The following is a 19,472-nucleotide window of genomic DNA, read 5'->3' on the forward strand; positions in this document are numbered from 1 at the left end:
GTTTAAAAATTCGTCTATTTGTTCAACATTTTTTTTCTTAATAAAAAATGTAACAGTTTGGCTCTATAAATTTGAATCAGTAATTTTTGAAACTAATATCAGCTAGTTCGTGACGATGATTCAACTATACTTTTCTGTTCTCTTTTGAAAATTTGTCATTTTGTTTAAATTCAACTGTTTTTTTATTAAAATTGAACATCCTTTTTGTTTAAATCTCAACTACGTTGAAAATTCGTCTTTTCGTTTGGACGTAACTTGTTTTTAATTGAAATAAAAAATACTTCTTATTTAAATATCAATTATTACATTTTTCCTTGAAAATGAGTATTTTTGTTGTTGAAAATTCGTCTTTTGTTTGAATTCAACTATTTTTAAATTAAAATAAAAATCATTTTCGTTTAAATATCAAATTCGTTGAAAATTCGTCTTTTTGTTTGAATTCATATTTCTACACAGCTAAAAGATTAACTGATCTGTGAAAAATAAATACGGTTGGTTGAAGATTCAATCAAATTTAATTTAAAGCATTTCAAATTGAATTTATTACAAATAGTGCGAAACTTTCAACCGTTTAATTATTTCATAAAATGTTCAATCATCTCTTGTTCAATTTTTCACTCGTCCTTAATTTTAAGATGTGACGTCACGTGGCAATATGGCCGCACACCGAGGGAGGATACTTTATGCTAATTTTAAATGTATATGAGATATATTTTTTAAATATCTTTGCAAAAAATATTTTCTAATATTGTTAATGAAGTTACATATAACATTATAACCTTCGTGTATATAACTTTAGACTTTTCACGCGGAATACGTAAATTGGTTATACTACGTAAATAAAAAATCAGTATTACGTGTTACGCAAATTAATTACTACAGGATGTAATCAGAGATGAAAAATAAATATTTCGTTACAAGCAAACAAATATATGAATTATTTAAATATAGAATATAATTTTAATTAAAGAATTTTTATGAAACAATTTTGCGGTTTAATTAAAACTGTACATTCCGTAAAAGAATACTGTACTTTACCTCCAAATTAACGTAATTTACCGACCAGTATTTTAATTATTCTACCTACTCAGTCCTGAAGTACAGTGACAGCTGTTATAGGTGATCAGCAAAAATGATTGCAGTAATTTTTTGAAATAACAGCTCTTATAATTGCAGAAACTGAATTTTAAACTAGAAGTAGTAATAAGAGAAAATTTTTAAATCAATGTTTGTCATTCGTTTCTTTTTTTTTATAAAGGATTTTTATTTTTAGAAACCAAGGCCCTGTACTGAAGGTTCATGCGAGTGCTAATAAAAGCAACTTTTTCGATAATAAAATTTGTTCATCGATTGAATGGTGATTGAATAATATGCAACAATTATTTTGCGCACATAATTTAATTTAACCAGTGAATCAAGCAATAATTCGATTTTTTCTTAGCGGAAATTGACTTTGCTGGCGGAAGTTTCGACTGACGTAGTGAATGTGGAAGCGTACTTCCATTTTCTCGTTCCTTTCGGCCAACATCGAGCACGTGTTTAGTTACCGGTCGCGTTGAGCTGGATTTTTTCGCCCAGGATTCGACACAAGATTTTACGGAAATTAGTTCTTTTGTGTAGTTAGCTAGGTTTACCTGAATCTCGCACAAAATGAATCCTGAGAAGTTGAAGAAGTTGCAAGCTCAAGTGCGAATCGGTGGGAAGGGAACACCCCGTCGCAAGAAGAAGGTAGAGTAAATACATGTATTATAGACTTAATGATAAATTTTCTATTTATTTAGCGACAATTTATTGATTATCGTTATTCAGTTCGTATTTTGGTTTTGCGTTTTGGTCATCTGTGTGCTCAAGTTTCGATGTGCATTAGACTTAACCACACAAAGGATGCGCATAACCCGTTTTTTCGGCGGTTTTATAATGCGGGTACGGGTTTCTATATCGACTGAATGTCTAGTTCTCAAGGTCAAAATCATTGTCTGAATTGGAAAATCGAAAGGTTGCAGGTAGAAATCGTAATGAATATTTGTTTTGCAAGAACTGATGATGCTCAAAACGTACCTATTTGGTAGTGTCAGTTTTTTAGAGCAGTGATTCATCAGATTAGAAAATGTGACCTGAATTGTCTCCTGATCTCTTAATTTTACAGGAAAAGGAAAACTACCTACTTACAAATAATTTTATTGATAATTTATGTATGTTCTTTTCTTTCAGCTTTTAACTAGCCCCCTCTGAATATTTAGAGCCTTTCTTTTTATGTAGTATTTAAAATTAATGTAATTTAAAAAAATAATCATTTGACAATTAAACTTAGTTTCAGTAAATCAGATAACTTATGAATAATTTATCTTAAATTTAAGATACGGTAAGTCGTCCATGTATTGTTTATTAAACAGTGAAGTACGTTTTTATTAGAATTATCTTTTGCGGGGGATAAGTCATATTTTTTCAATTACTGTAACCATTTCTAAATTGGTTTATATTTTAGGTTCGCATTAATTCTTTATAAGTTTTCGGTTTTACATAATTAATTTCTTATTTTCAAACGTGTTTTCTTATTTTCTTTTTTTCTAGTCATAAAAATTAGATACTTCTTAAAAGGAAAATGTAATGGAATATAAAGCGAGGATAGAATTAAAAAAATTGTAATAAAAAAGAAAAAGTAATTAAAGTTTAAATTTTTAATTTTTTTAAAAACTAGTATCTGAATCTTACATTCACCTGGTTGAAAATGAAACACTTAATTGAAAATCAATTTTTTTAAACTAAAAATGTAACTATTCCAGTCGAAATTCGAATCATTGTTATGAAAATTAAACTATTCGTTTGAAAATTGAAATTTTTTTTATTTAAATATTAAACTAGTTGTTTAGAAATTTGTTTACTTCGTGAAAAATTCGCCTTTTTGTAAAAAATCCATCTTTATGGTTGAAAACTCATCGTTTTTGATATAAAATTGAATTTTTAATTTTTTTTTAAAACTAGTATCTGAATCTTACCTAGCTAATTAAGCAAATTGCGATTATTGATCTTTACATATTGTATATTCACAAGTATTTGAATTTAATTAACAATGTTGATTATGTAATTATAATTTAAAGTTGCAGCTTTTATGTTCATCCAATAATTTACTTTATAAACATAAATAATTTCTATTTCCTTACCTGTTTCGAAAGTTACAGAGTTTAATAATTCAGCAGAAAGGTTGAAAATCGTAAATAGTACTTGTTAAATAAAATATCTATTTTGTAGGACTAATTTTCCATTAAAAAATTATAGATAGTTATTTATTTGATATATATAAATTTCATTTTTTATTTTTTATGTTCTTAAACAAAAAATTCAGGTTTAAAATTAGTTTTTCACCTTTGAGGCCTTGAAACTAAAGTTACTTAATAAATTAATTTTTAAATTAATTTTTTTATCAGAATTTTAAATTTGACAATATTTAAAATTCAAATATTCAAAATCCCAGGACAATTCCGGTATTAAATGTTTCAAAAGTTCACAAAGCCTAAAAGTGTGCAATTTCAAAAATTTGAGTCATAGGAATGTCGTTTTGTATATATTTTCAAAAATTTTTAATCTGATACCTTAAAATTTTCCTATTTTTAGACGAATATTAAAAGAAATAAATCGCTTCTAATTGAAAAATATGTCATTGGAAAATTTAAAGAATGAATAATAATTTGAAAGAAAGATTTGAAACTAAAAAATTAAAAATGGAGTTTAAAATATAAAAGAGAATAAAAATTAAACTATCGGAAATCCAGACACCATTAATGGAATAATTTCTGTAATTTGAAAAGGTTACAGTTTTAGAGTTCTGAAGTTTCATGTTATAGGCTTAATTTTTCCTTTTCATAGGTTTTAATTTTGCAATTAAAATTAAATTTTGGAAAGTATTATTAGTAATTAAAAAATGTATTTCAAATATTTGAAATTTTAAAGAGATTGAATATAAAAAATTTATATCACAATGTTTTGTGACTATTTTTTCAGTTGTAAATGAAGTTCGCATTCGTTTAAGTTTCAACTTTCCGGAGTAGAAATTTTTTCATTTTCAATGTTTCCATTTATAATTACTATTTTGAAAGTTTTTTTAGAAACATTATTTTTTTTGTGTGACAAATTTGTCTAATCAGGTTTAATATTAAATAATAATTTTTTTATGTGATAACAATTTAAAATTCTGAAATTTCACAAGCTTTACTGATTGCAAGATTCAATTTCCAATTCTCAGATTTTAATAACTTTAAATTTAAAATGATTCAAATTCAAAAGTTTTTAATTATTTAATTTCGAACGTTTTCAATTATAACTAATACTACTTCAATTACTTTGAATTTTAAATTTGATCCAATTTCCAAAATTCTAATCTTAAAATATTCATTTTTTGACGTTTTGACATTGTCCTATTTTTGACATTTTAACCTGAAATCGTTCAATTCCGTGATTCCTTAATTCAAAATAAATTTTTTAAATTTTCAGTGCTTCGACTTTGAAATGATACAATTGAAGTCCTTTTTCTAATTGTCCAAAATCATTATATATATATTTTTTGTTGTTTAATTTCAGACGTTTTTAATTCGAAATTGTTTATTTTTAATAATTGTTTCGAAAATGTATAAAATATAATATTTCAAAATTGGTTTAATAATGCATCCCGAAAGTCCAATATTAAAAAAAAAAATAAATTAATCACTTTAGCCGAAGAATTAAGCTCCCTTGCGCATGGAAAAAATTTTATTTTCTTATAATTTGAAAATTGTAAATATCTTTTAATCGTGGAAAAATTTAATTTGCAAATTATTCTAAAGCTTTTTAAACTTCAAGGCAATAGTTTGCTGTACATAAAAATAAAGTAAACGGTATGCATATGCTTAACATTGTTAATAAAAAATAAAAAATAAAAATTTTTAGGTCGTGCACGCAACTGCGGCTACAGACGATAAAAAGCTACAGAGTTGTCTGAAAAAGCTCTCAGTCAACACCATTCCTGGAATTGAAGAAGTAAATATGATCAAGGATGACGGTACCGTCATTCATTTCAACAACCCTAAAGCTCAAGCTAGTCTTGCGGCCAATACTTTTGCCATTACTGGACACGGAGAGAATAAACAAATCACCGAAATGTTACCTGGAATTTTGAGTCAACTTGGACCTGAAGGTTTAACTCAACTGAAGCGATTGGCGAGTTCCGTTGCCGGAAGTGGAGTTGGCAAAGCGTCCCTAGAAGAAGACGACGAAGTGCCCGATCTCGTAGAGAATTTCGACGAGGCCAGTAAAGAGGAGGTAATATATTACCAAAATTACAATCAAATTTACATTTTTATATGTGCAGGGAGGCCACTGGACTGGGAAGTGACCGGAAGTTTTTACTTGGATCGAGAATTACCTTTAATTTGCAGTAAAAAAGAAATCTTAGAGTTTATAAAATATTGGGTAGTTTTAATTTATATTTTTTGAAAAATTGTCTCTTTTTATTCAAAGTTCAAGTCTTTGGTTGTAAATTCAAGTGCTTGATTGAAAATTAATTTTTTTTAACTTTAAACTATTTAGTTGAAAAAAGCACACCATGAAACGTGCTTGATAGTGAAAAATATCTAAATATATTTATCGGGTAAGAAAAGCCAATATACTTTTCAGTGAAAGACTTCTTACTCTTTCCTCTATTCCCCTCGGTGCCCCTCTTTTTTAAAGAATTTTTTTTCCTCTTTTTTTTTTTTTTTTTTTTAAATAATTCCCCCTTTTCTCGTTTTTTTTCGCTTAAAGGCGAATTGAATAATTAGAACCCAATAAGAAAAGCCCATCATTTTTAGTTGATAATTCAACTATTTTGGTTCAAAATTGATCTTCAAAATAGAAAAAATATCTCTTTTTGTTAAAATTTTAACGGTCTTATCAAAAATCGTATTTTGGGCTTGAAAGTTAACTGTTTGGTTAATAATGTTACTATTTTGTTGTTAATTCAATTGTTCCGTTGAATATTTATTTATTTTTTTGTTTGTTATTTAACTATTTAGTGGAAAATTCATGTTTTTTGGTAGGAAAGTTTTTGGTGAAAAAATAATCATTTTGGGTAGAAATGTTCTATTTGATTGACTATTTGATTGAAAATTCAACTTGTGGTTGAACTTTATTCTTTATTTTTAATTGAAAATTCCATCATTTGGTTGAAAATGCGACCTTTTGGTTGATAAGTCGTCTTTTTAGTTTGCAAATACATCTACTTCGTTAAAAAGTTAAAAATTAAAACAATGTGTGTACAATTTATCTATTTTGGTCGAAAATTCATTTTTTTTTTAATTTGTCTTTTTCAATAGAAAATTCCTCTTTAGTTTGAAAATTCATCTTTTATCGTAAAAAAAGTTATCATTTTTGGTCGAAAATTCAATTTTTTTGTTTAAAATTTGTCTGTATCGAAAATTCATCTAGTATAGTAAAATAGTCATCCTTTTTGGTGGAAGATTCATCTCTCATGGGTAATCATTCGAATGTCTACTAAAAAAATCGTCTATTCAACTATTTGGTTGAAAATCCATTTGATTGAAAATGCGACCATTTTGTTGATAAATCATCTTTTTAGATTTGAAATTCAATTATTTCGTTAAAAATTTAAATAATTTGTTAACAAGTTATCCTTTTTGGTCGAAAATTGAATTTTTTGTTTAAAATCGGTCTTTTTCAATAGACAATTCGTATTTTTAGTTTGAAAATTCATCTTTTATGGTAAAAAATGTATTTTTTTTGGTTGAAAATTCAATTGTTTTGTTTAAAATTTGTCTTTTTGGATAGAAAATTCATCTTTTATGGTAAAAAAAGTTATCATTTTTGGTCGAAAATTCAATTTTTTTGTTTAAAATTTGTCTATCGAAATAAAAAAATTAAATAAAAAAATATAAATTTTGTTTAAATTTTATCTTTTTGGATAGAAAAATTAACCTTTTTAGATTGAAAATTCATCTATTATGGTAGAAATGTCCTCATTTTTGGTTAAATATTCATCTTTCTTGGTAAAAAATGTTTTTTTTTTTGGTCGAAAATTCAATTGTTTTGTTTAAAATTTGTTTTTTGGATAGAAAATTCATCTTTTATGGTAAAAAAAGTTATCATTTTTGGTCGAAAATTCAATTTTTTTGTTTAAAATTTGTCTCTATCGAAAATTCATCTAGTATAGTAAAAAAGTCATTCTTTTTGGCGGAATTTTCATCTCTCTTGGGTAATCATTTAACTGTCTTCTAAAAAAAACGTCTATTTAACTATTTGGTTGAAAATTGAACTGTTTGTGGTTGAGTTTTATTATTTTTTGTTTGAAAATTCGACCATTTGATTGAAAATGCGACCATTTTGTTGATAAATCATCTTTTTAGATTTGAAATTCAATTATTTCGTTAAAATTCAAATAATTTGTCAACAAGTTATCCTTTTTGTTCGAAAATTCAATTTTTTGTTTAAAATCGGTCTTTTTCAATAGAAAATTCGTATTTTTAGTTTGAAAGTTCATCTTTTATGGTAAAAAATGTATTTTTTTTTGGTCGAAAATTCAATTGTTTTGTTTAAAATTTATCTTTTTGGATAGAAAAATTAATCTTTTTGGATTGAAAATTCATCTATTATGCTAGAAATGTCCTCATTTTTGGTTAAATATTCCTCTTTCTTGGTAAAACATTCAACTGTCTTCTAAAAAAAATCATCTATTCAACTATTTGGTTGAAAATTCAACTGTTTGTGGTTGACTTTTATTATTTTTTGTTTGAAAATTCGACCATTTGATTGAAAATTTGACCATTTTGTTGATAAATCGTCTTTTTAGTTTGAAAATTCAATTATTTCGTTAAAAATTCAAAATAATTTGTCAACAAGTTGTCCTTTTTTGTGGAAAATTCAATTGTTTTCTTTCAAATTTGTCTTTTTGGATAGAAAATTCATATTTTATTGTAGAAAAGCAATGATTTTTGGTTGAATATTCATCTTTTTTGTTTAAACATACAACTGCTTGTGGTTTAATTTTATTCTTTATTGTTTAAAAATTCGACTATTTGATTAAAAATTCAATTATTTGTTAAAAAGTCATTGTTTAAGGTCGAAAATTGAACTTACTATTTTTTTTTGACAATTACGTCTCAAAAATTGAAATATTTTGGTTAAAAATTAAATTATCTTGTTGAAAAATTGTCTCTACTTATTAAAAATTCAACTATTTGGTTGAAAATTTGATCATTTAGTTTTAAATTAAACGATTTGGTTAGTAAATTCGAATATTTGATTAAAAAGTCAATTTATTTTGAAGTTAAAAAGTCAAGAATTTCGAAGTCTCAACTATTTTGTTGAAAATTCAATGTATTAGGACTCGAAATCTTAGAAGTGTGGTAGATACATCAATGTTTTTAAAATGAATCTATTCTCTTAAATTTCCTCTATTTTCTTTAAAAAATCACTTTATTTCGCCTATTTTCTGAGAATTTTTGGACCGGAAATTTTTTTCGACGATAAAATTGGCGACATTTAATTCATATAATTAAAGTATGTGAAATTGATTTCATCATTTTAAATGTTTTATTGTTGAAAAAAATTTTGAAGCCCATAGAATTAAACCTATTGAGATTGAAATGTTTCCATTATATAACTTTTTTTTAAAGCTTTTAATTTTGAAAATCGAGAACTCGGAAGAATTCAATTTTGGCTCTTTAATTTGCAGTTTATGTAGATTTAATTACTTCAAATGGAAAAAATCTTCAGTTTTAACAGTTTAAACTTTTCAATCCCAAGACCTTAAACTTTTTCAAACCTCGAAAATGCCGTGATTTTTTCCGAGGATAAAAAAAATTACACATAAAATTTTTATTTCAAGGTGGCATTAAAGAAAGAAGTGGAAGAAATCCTCGTTGAGAAACCTGCAGAAGAGAAATCTGAATCATCGGTGGTAATCACAGAAGAAAAGAAAGACGCACCTCTGGCCAAGGTTGAAGTCTAATGAAGCGATGAGTGTGTAAGTTCCGCAAGAATTTGTATTATTGTTAAGTTTAAATCAATTTCGATAAATAAAACAACTCTTTTTGTGCAATTATTTTTTAAAAGTTTTTTAAAGTTTATGTTGGTTTATAAAAATCAGGGTGGCGACTTGACCCGGGAAAAGGTAAAAAAATGACTTCTTATCTCAAAAAAAATCCAAGTTTTCGTTATTTTATTAATTTGGTTCAATTAGAAAAATGATTTCTACTTTATCTACAGTTTACTATATTTAAATCATAATTTATTATTCAATGCTTATTATTTCCCATTATAAGAAAAACCATTTACAATTTTTTTCGCTAATTTAAACAATCCTTTTCTCAATTTTTCAAAAAATGGATTTAACACGTTTCATTTGCTTTCTCGTTATTTATTTATCCTGACTTGGAACAGCGAATTTTAGAAAGTAGTTTTTGTTTTTATTTTAGGACAGGGAGTTTCCATAAAGAAAGATACTTTCACTTGGAAAAAGGTAATTTTTGACATGGAACAGGAATTTTTGTAAAGAATTATTCGAATTTAGAAAAAAAGGTATTTAAACTAATCACTCTTCTGAGTCAGAATTTGTCGCAATTTTAAGGAATTATGACATTCTTCGTTGTGAATTCATTTGCCTATAATTGAAAATTCAACTAATTGGTTAAAAGTTGAAGACTTTTGTTAAAAATTAACTTTTTTTAAAGATTTATTATTTTAAGTGAATATTCATCTGGTTGAAAATGGAACACTTAATTGAAAATCAATTTTTTTAAACTAAAAATGTAACTATTCCAGTCGAAATTCGAATAATTTTGTTATGAAAATTAAACTATTCCTTGAAAATTGAAATTTTTTTATTTAAATATTAAACTAGTTATTTGAAAATTTTTTTACTTTGTGAAAAATTCGCCTTTTTGTAGAAAATCCATCTTTATGGTTGAAAACTCATCGTTTTTTATGTAAAATTGAACTATTTTAGTTGAAGATTCATAAGTTTGATTGAAAATTAATTCATTTAAGTAAAAAATTCAATGTCCAGTTTTGGTTGAAAATTGATCTTTTCTCGTTTAAAATTAAACAATTTGTATGAAAAATTGTCTTATTTTAATTACAAATTCGACTATTTCATTGAAATCCACATATTTATTTAAACATATATTTTTTTTTTGTAGAAAATTATCTTTTCCCTTACAAGCTGGTCTTAGTGTTTAAAAATTCTTCTTTTCGGTTAAAAATTTAAGTATTCCAGTTCAATAATTTATTATTTTAGTTGAAAATTCATCTTTTGGGTTGGAAATAAAATTACTTGGTTGAAAGTGAACCTCTTTTCATGAAAATTAATTTGTTGAAGATTCATCATTTTAATAAAAAAATTAATTTCTTTGGATCAAACGGAATTTTTTGCCGAAAATTTAATTATTTTGTTTAAAATATGTTTCTTTTTTGTTTGAAAATAATTATTTATTTGAATCGAACATGTGACTATTATTCCAGTTAAATATTTCATTAGTTTAGTTAAAAATATATATCTTTTGTTGAACAATCAGTAGTTTTTCAAAAATTCAACTATTCTAGTTAAAGATTGACTATTTTATTTGCAAATTTATCTTTCTGGTTTAAAATTCAACTATTTTAGTTAAAGACTTAATTTTAGTTGTAAATTCATCACTTTGTTTGAAAAAACTCTGGTTTTTTAGGTTTAGTTTTTTTGTTTGTTAAATGTTAGTGTTTTGTGGAAAGTAATTTTTTAACTGAAAATTTAACTTATTCCAATTGAGTATTTCGTAGTTTCAGTTGAAATTTTATCTTGTTGGTTGAATTTTTGTTTTGTTTTGATTGAAATTTCCACTATTTTAATTGAAGATTTAACATTTTAGTTGAAAAATCATCCTTTAGGTTGCAAATTGAACTATTTGCTTAAAACCCGTTTTTTTATGTTGAAAATTATTTTGTCAACAAAACTTTTAACTTTTCGATTCTTTGTTAAAAATGGAAACTTTTTAGTTTTGGGTTTCATTCTAGAATGCTTCAGAAACAATTTTGAAGAAAAATTTAAAAAAATTATAGAGCCTTTTTTTATTTTTGCTCTTTTTAATGTCAATTTTTTAAGGAATTTAAAAAAGGAATTATTTGCAAAATAAATTATTGTTTAAAGTACAAAAATGATTGTTTTTATTCTAAAAGTTTTAGCTGTTTTCTGTTTGTAAAAACGTCGTTTTTTTACATTGCTATAAACTTAGATACAATCAAACTTATGTAAAAGTACACTCATTATACCATCATTATATCATATTTGTATTTTAAAAATAAGTTATTTAAAAAAATCCTTTTTTTGCCAATTACTTAAAAAATTGACATTAAAAAAAGGAAAAATAAAAAAAATACTCCTCCAAGAATTATTTTAATTTTCGTTGGAAATTGTTATTGTAGCATTCTAAAACGAAACCCAAAAATAATGTAAGACCTCTCTCTATTATACTTTTTTCTTGAAAACTTAAATCTATCGAAGAAAATTAACTTTTTATTTAAATCTTTCTTGGATAAACATGCAATTATTTGGTAGAGAATTGAACTATTTTGTTAGAAAATTCATCTTTTTAGGTAGAAAAAATTCGTCTTTTTGGATTGAAAATTCAATTATTTTCTTATAAACTTATTTGTTACAAAAATTCAATTTTTCATGCTACTGAAAATTAACTGGAATCTTTTTTGGATGAAAACTCAACTTTTTTGGGAATAAAAAATTTCTCTTCTAGATAAATTTCATATTTTTTGGATAAAAATGTAACTATGTGGTAGAGAATTTAACTATTTTGTTAAAAAGTCATCCTTTTCTGTTGAAAATTGTTTTTTTTTTTTTTATTGAAAATTCAATTATTTTCTTAGAAACTTATTTGTTACAAACATTCAATTTTTCATACTACTGAAAATTAACTGGAATCTTTTTTGGATGAAAACTCAATTTTTTTGGGAATAAAAAATTTCTCTGCTTCAAGATAAATTTCATATTTTTTGGATAAAAATGTAACTATGTGGTAGAGAATTTAATTATTTTGTTAAAAATTCATCCTTTTTTTATAGAAAAAAATCGTCTTTTTGGATTGAAAATTCAATTATTTTCGTAGAAACTTATTTGTTACACAAATTCTATTTTTAATTTTACTGAATTAACTGGAATCTTTTTGTGATGAAAACTCAACTTTTTTTAGAAAAAAAAATTTCTCTGTTTCAAGATAAAGTTCATTTTTTTTTGATAAAAATGTAACTATGTGGTAGAGAATTTAACTTATTTGTTAAAAATTCATCCTTTTTTTATAGAATAAAATCGTCTTTTTGAATTGGAAATTCAATTATTTTCGTAGAAACTTATTTATTATGAAAATTCAATTTTTCATGTTACTGAATTAACTGGAATCTTTTTTGGATAAAAACTTAACTTTTTTTGGAATAAAAAATTTCTCTGCTTCAAGATAAATTTCATATTTTTTGGATAAAAATGTAACTATGTGGTAGAGAATTTAACTATTTTGTTAAAAATTCATCTTTTGCTGTTAAAAATTGTTTTTTTTTGGATTGAAAATTCAATTATTTTTTTAGAAACTTATTTGTTACAAAAATTCAATTTTTCATGTTACTGAAAATTAACTGGAATCTTTTTTGGATGAAAACTCAAATTTTTTGGGAATAAAAAATGTCTCTGCTTGAAGATAAATTTCATATTTTTTGGATAAAAATGTAACTATTTGGTAGAGAATTCAACAATTTTGTTAAAAAGTCATCCTTTTTGGTTAAAAATTGGTCTTTTTGGATCGAAAATTCAATTTTTTTGGTAGAAAATTATTTGTTGTTAAAAAATGCATAGTTTGATCGTAAAAACTCTCCGAAAATCTTTTTCAACAGAAAATTCCACTTTTTTTTCTTAAATTTATCTTTTCTATTTCAAACTTTATCTGTTATAGAAGAAATTTCATTTTTTGTATGGAAATGCAACTTTTTCTTTCAAAATCATTCTTCTTTGCTTGATAATTCGACTAATTTGTTTAAAACATTTGGTTGAATCGCTTTGTTACGAAATCACTTTCTTTGTTCTGGTTGAAAATTTAACTGTTTAGTTGAAATTACTTCTTTTTTTTTGTTTTAGAATTCATTTTCTAACAGAAAATGGAACTTTTCCATTTTTTAAGATTGATATTTTCTAGTTAAAAATTCGCATTTTTTTTGTAAAAAAATTATTTTTTAGTTTGAAATTTCCTCTTTTTTTTGTTAAAAATCCATCAGTTTCGTGGAAAATTAATTTTTCGTTGAACAGTCATATTTTTTGTTTGAAAATTGAATTTTTGTAAAGAAAATTTGTCATCTGGTTTGAAGGTTCAATAATTTAGATAAACTTTTATTTATTTTTTGAGTGAAAAATCTTTAGTTGTTGGAAATTCGTCTGTTTGGTTTTAAAAGTATTTTCTTTTGTTCTATAAATTATATTCATTTTTGTCTAAAATATAAACCATGAATCTTTTTCTTTGGTAATTTGTCTTTTTAGGTTGAATATTCAACTATTATGTTAAAAATTCGAGCATTTTGTTAAAGAGTTATCTTTTAAAGTAGAAAAACTTTTTTTTTTAAATAAATTAATACATTTGAAAATTTTTAATTTGTATATAAAACGCTTTAATTTCTGAATGTCTTAGTTAGAAAATAATTTTTATTCAACCGCCGATATAACCTGAACAATAAAAATATCGTTAAAAATCATAAATTCTCCTAAATTCTGTTATATTCTCGGTTATATAGCCTGAACTTAGATTTTCGGGAATTTAAGAAAACGCGACAAATATAAATCTGTTACTTTTGGTTGGCCGGGAAAATTAAAAAACTTGACCGGGAAATTTTTTTTAATCATCCGCCGAATCGCCATCCTGAAAATGTATTAAAAAAAAGATAATTAATTTGTCTTTAATTTCTTGCAGGTATACGGTATGACTTACGATTTTTATTGAAGTTAAACAATATCAATAACAAGCTATTCAAGAGTGACTGCATATAAACATCAGTGGACATAATTTTTACCCCAAGCCGCCGAACCACGCTCTTTCCAATTCCCGACTCTCTTTTAATTTTTGTCCCTTTGTCGCGCATTTGTGGAAGACAGTGCGCTAATAATAGATAATGAAGGTGTTACACGCGCATACTATATAGATTGTAACACTGTTATAAAAGCAGGTTGAATAAGAAAATAATGGCATCTCATAGAAGAGTCAAGTGCATTTGATTTTCAATTATATTTATCAAAACTATTGTTACTATGTGTATATCGAATAATCTTTTTTTTTCTCTTTTTAGTAATAACAATGAAAAAAGTAGATAAACTCAGTATGTCTTCTTCTCTTGTATTCCTGAAAATCCCATCAACTGGATATAGATTAGATACAATCGAATTAGGTTAATGAATAATAAAAACGTTATGCCAAAATTCCAGTGAACATCACGGATAATAAATAAAATTTTTATATCAATTCGAATGATTTTATTCCAATTTCTTACAGTTTAGAATTCATCATTTCAGCGGTAATTTAAGATTAAAAATTTGAGCATCAGAAATTGGATGGGTTCCAATTTAAATGCTCAAAATTGTATGATACAATAATTAATTTGATTATTGTAAATTCTTCGATATTGACAAATCTTTAATAATTGAAGAATATTTAAATGTCGGTTTGGAACCATGACAACTTGAGTTAAGGAATTTAAAAAAAAAAATGACAATGTTTTTTTGTCATTTGTTTCAAATTTTTATTGCTGATTTTATGACTTTACCGCAAATTTTAAATTTGCGAATTGATACGGAAATATTTTTTGCTAATAAAAATAATATGATTATAATTCCAGATTTCAAAAATTTTTTTAAGTAGTATATATATATGTAGAAAATTGTTTTAATAATTATGGAAAAGCTCTTTGCGAATTTATAAAAATTGATTTTATAATATTGCATAATATAATATTTTTGAAAATGGATTATTATTCATTAACTATGGAAAAACTTTTTTTGAATTTTACATTTGCGAATTTATATTGTTTTACTACAAAAAAATATATGATTATAACTAACAAAAATAAATTTATTATAATTCCAGAATTTTTATCAAGTTATATGATATTAATGAAATTTATTTGGAAATCAATAATTACGGAAACATTTTTAATACAACAAATTTATTATATAATTAAAAAGATCTTTATGAATTTTAAATTTGCCAATTAATATGAAATGATTTTTTACTAAAAGAAATAATATGATTATAATTGCAGGGTCAAAAGAAAATGTATAATACTAAAAAAAATTGTTTGGAATTTAATAATTATGTAAAGCTCTTTTATAATGCCAGATAATTTAAAAAACATAATATTAAAAAAAATGGTTTAGAAGTCAATAATTACTAAACACCTTTTCGAACTTTAAATATAATTAACATGAATAATTTTAAAAAATAATATAAATGTAATTCCAGAATTTTTAAACTGTTTTAATAATTGTGAGAACTGTCTTGAATTCAATAATTTTTTAAAATACCTTTACAAATTTTAAACTTCCTAGTTGATACGAATTGATTAGTATATTAAAAAAAATAATATTACTTTAATTGCAGAATTTAAAATAGTATAATATTAATTAAAATTGTTTAAAAATCCAATAATTATTTATAATACCTTTACGAATTTTAAATCTACCAAATAATAGGAATCTATTTTTTATGGAAAGAAGCAATATAATTTTATTTGCAGAATTAAAAAAAATTTATAATAATGCTAACGAAAATTGTTTGGAATTAAATATATTTAGAACAGCTTTTCACGAATTTTAAATTTGCTAATTGATTTTCTATTTAAAAAAAGATTATAATCTCAGTTTTTTTAATTGTCTACTACTAATGAAAATTATTTGGAATTCAATAATAAAGGAAAAGATCTTTGTGAATTTTAAATTTGAAAATTGGTGAAAAGTGATAATTCAAAATTTAAAAAAATAATAATTAAAATTATTAAAAATCTGCGAACATTTGCGAATCAATAAGAATTGATTTTTTTCCTAAGAAATTCTATGTGATTATAATTCCACAATAATTTTGAAAAGATTTATCATAATAATCGTTATAAATACTAATGAAAATTGTTTGGAATTTAATAATTATGAAAAGCTTTTACGAATTGATGAAATGCGACTTCTTCAATCACAAAAATGATAATAATGCCAGATAATTAAACAAATTTAATAATATTATTGCAAATAGTTTAGAAGTCAATAATTATTGAAGACTTTTGCGAGTTTTAAATATGCGAATTGATACACATTTATTTTTTTTTCATAAAAGAAATAATATGATTATAATTGCAGATTAAAAAAAAAAATTATAAAACGTAAATGCTTTGGAATTGAATGATTAAGGAAAAGATATTTGTGAATTTTAAATTTGCAAATTGATACAATTTGATTTTTTACAACCAACTAGGGGTAATCCAGAATTTAAAAATATAAGAATATTAATGAACACTTAAGAATTCAATAATTATTGAAAAAATCTGCGAAAATTTTGCGAATTGAGACGATTTCAATTTTTCCTATAAGAAATTCTATATGATTAAAATCTCAGAATTAAAAAAAATGGTAATAATAATGAAAATTTTCTTGAATTCAATAATTTTTAAAAATAATATGTTTATAATTCCTGAATTTTGAAAAAATAATAATGAAAAATTGTCTTGAAGTCAATCATTTTCCAAATTACCTTTACGAATTTTAAATTTGCGAATTGATACGAATTGATTTTTTGCTAACAAAAAATATGATTATAATTCCAGGATTAAAAAAAAAGTTTAATATATATTAATGAACATTGTTCAGAATTAAATAATTATTGGAAAGGCCGTTACTAATTTTGAATTGATCCGAATTTATGTTTTACTAACAAAAACAATATAATTATAATTCCAGAATGTCGAAAAAAATGTCAATCAATTAATTAAAATTATTCAGAAATCAATAATTATTGAACGGACTTTTAAGAATTTTAAATCTTTGAAATTATGCGAATTTATTTGTTTACTATTAAAAATAATATGACTTTGCATTGATTTTTTTACTTAAAGAAACAATATGATTTTAATTATAGAATGAAAAAAAAATGTATATTAATACTAACGAAAATTGTTTGGAATTAAATAATTTTAGAACAGAGTTTTACGAATTTTAAATTTTCTAATTGATTTTATATTTATTTATTTAAATAAAGTATATATTATGTCACAAAACAAAATGATTATAATCCCAGTTTTTTTAAATGGTCTACTATTAATGAAAATTGGTTGGAATTCAATAATTAAGAAAAAAATATTTGTGAATTTTAAATTTGCAAAGTGATACAAATTGATTTTTTACAACAAAAAAGTGATAATCCAGAATTTAAAAAAAATACAAGAATATTAATGAAATATGATTAAAATTCCAGAATAAAAAAAATGTTAATAATAATGAAAATTGTCTTTAATTTCGAAATGTTTAAAAATAATATGGTTAAAATTTCTGAATTTTGCAAAAAATTAAAATTTTCTTAATTACCTTTACGAATTTTTGATTCGCGAATTAATACAAATTGATTTTTTACAAATAAAAAATTAGTATAATTTCAGATAATTAAAAAATGTTTATAAAATTAATGAGAATAGTATAGGTTTCATTGTTTATTGAAAAGACCTTTACGAATTTTGAATTGACCCGAATTTATTTTTTGTTAACAAAACCAATATAATTACAATTCTAGAATGTCGAAAAAATTTATATGAATCAATCAAAATTATTCAGAATTCTATCATTATTCAAAGGACCTTTAAGAATTTTAAATCTGCGAAATGATACGAATTTATTTTTTACTCGCAAAACTAATCTGATTACAATTAAAAGATTTTTCAAATTTTATAATATTACTGAAAATTGTTTAGAATTCAATAATAATGGTTGAAAAGCTCTTTAGAATTGCATTAATTAATAATTATACAAGAAATTATTTGTAAATAATTCACTGTTTTTGTTTTAAATGGTGAATCTGGAAAACCTAAATTTTGAAAACAGACTTGAGGGTGGCCGCTGGACTGGGAAACCGGAAAATGGCAGTGAATTTATTTCTCGACCGGGAATTTCACCAATTTTCAGAAGAAAAATCTGTCCAAATTCGATTTCAACAGTTTTTAAAATAATTAGTTAAATTTATATCTTTTTAAATTATGATATCATTCAGTTTATAATGCGTAATTTGAAAATCTTTTACCTGCAAAATTCTCTATTTTAGATTTTTATTTTTAAGCTTATATTTTTAATTTAAAGAATTTTAACGTGCAGTTTTAAAGACTTGAACTGTTAAAAATTAAAAGCGTTTAAAGTTGCAAATTTTGATAAAAAACAGTTTTATTTTATAAACTGTAAATATAAATAAACAATTTTTAAAATGGATCGCTACTTCAAGTATTAAGAACTGTAAAATAATTTATTTGATAAAACGATTCTAAATCCGTTGAAAGTTAGAGAATTTCCAGAGTCGTAATTAATTCGTACTTAAAGGCTTTTAATAAATTAAAAATATTGTTTCAGTTTGAATTATTCTATTTTTAACACATTTAATTTTAAAAATTTTGATTAAGAAAAAGGATAATTATTTATTATTTAGCAATATTTGACTTATAATTTTAGAAGACTCAATTGAAGCTAAATATTTAAAAAAAAAAAAAATTTGAAAATTAAATGTTTGACATAGAAAGCAAACATTTTAACGTTACAATTTTTATTGTTCTACTTAATAAAATGTTTAATTTGTAAGCGAAATTGTTGAATTTTGATGTATAAATAATAATTGAACACGTATTATTTTTAGAGAAAATTGAGTAATTTTAAGAGATATTTAGAAGTTTTGAAAAGATTCAAAATTAATTAGAAACTTAAAATGATATCAAGTAATTTAAACGAAGTTTTTGAACAAAATTTTCAGAACTTCTAAGCATGTTTTAAACTGAATAAAATTGTTCCTAAAATTTGTAAAAAATCTTAAAAATGAAAAAAAAACTTAAATTCTTCCTGGGTCGTTTTAAATTATATTGGAATTCTCTTAAAATCGTTTTGAATATTCTGTTAGAATAATTGTGCAAAATGAATCATTTTCAATTTTCCTAGTAATTTTAAGAAACTGTTTTTATTTGGAGCCTTTCACAATTCTTAAAAAGCGTCTAAATTTTTTATAAACTGCAAAAATCTACAGTTCAATTTAAATTAGGTTGTGAGTATTTGCACCAAAATTAAATTTTTTCGGTAAACACACTTCGCTAAAAAATTATTTGAAATCATTTCAAGTTCTGAATTAATTTTTAATCTTTTTTAAACTTCTAAATATCTCTTAAAATTACTCTAATTGTTTCTAAAAATAATAAGTGTTCAATTGTTA

General features: G+C 23.6%; 1 protein-coding gene across 1 annotated transcript; it reads left to right on the forward strand.

Annotated features, from left to right (window-relative positions):
- Window positions 1-1,284: 1,284 nt before the first annotated feature.
- Window positions 1,285-14,358, forward strand: LOC117167769 (transcription factor BTF3 homolog 4). Its single transcript, XM_033352937.1, has 5 exons — window positions 1,285-1,357; window positions 1,442-1,728; window positions 4,921-5,292; window positions 8,852-8,989; window positions 13,956-14,358. The coding sequence occupies exons 2-4, from the start codon at window positions 1,651-1,653 to the stop codon at window positions 8,972-8,974; spliced, it is 573 nt and encodes a 190-aa protein (XP_033208828.1). The 5' UTR covers window positions 1,285-1,357; window positions 1,442-1,650; the 3' UTR covers window positions 8,975-8,989; window positions 13,956-14,358.
- Window positions 14,359-19,472: the final 5,114 nt, after the last annotated feature.

Source organism: Belonocnema kinseyi, chromosome 2, assembly GCF_010883055.1.
Source record: "Belonocnema kinseyi isolate 2016_QV_RU_SX_M_011 chromosome 2, B_treatae_v1, whole genome shotgun sequence".
In the NCBI taxonomy this organism is placed as follows: domain Eukaryota; kingdom Metazoa; phylum Arthropoda; class Insecta; order Hymenoptera; family Cynipidae; genus Belonocnema; species Belonocnema kinseyi.

Excerpts from the sequence above, each read along its gene's own strand:
- LOC117167769 (XM_033352937.1), top strand. The coding sequence starts at position 1,651 with ATGAATCCTGAGAAGTTGAAGAAGTTGCAAGCTCAAGTGCGAATCGGT. Across the intron at positions 1,729-4,920 it reads CACCCCGTCGCAAGAAGAAG|GTCGTGCACGCAACTGCGGC; the intron begins GTAGAGTAAATA and ends AAAAATTTTTAG. Across the intron at positions 5,293-8,851 it reads ACGAGGCCAGTAAAGAGGAG|GTGGCATTAAAGAAAGAAGT; the intron begins GTAATATATTAC and ends TTTTATTTCAAG.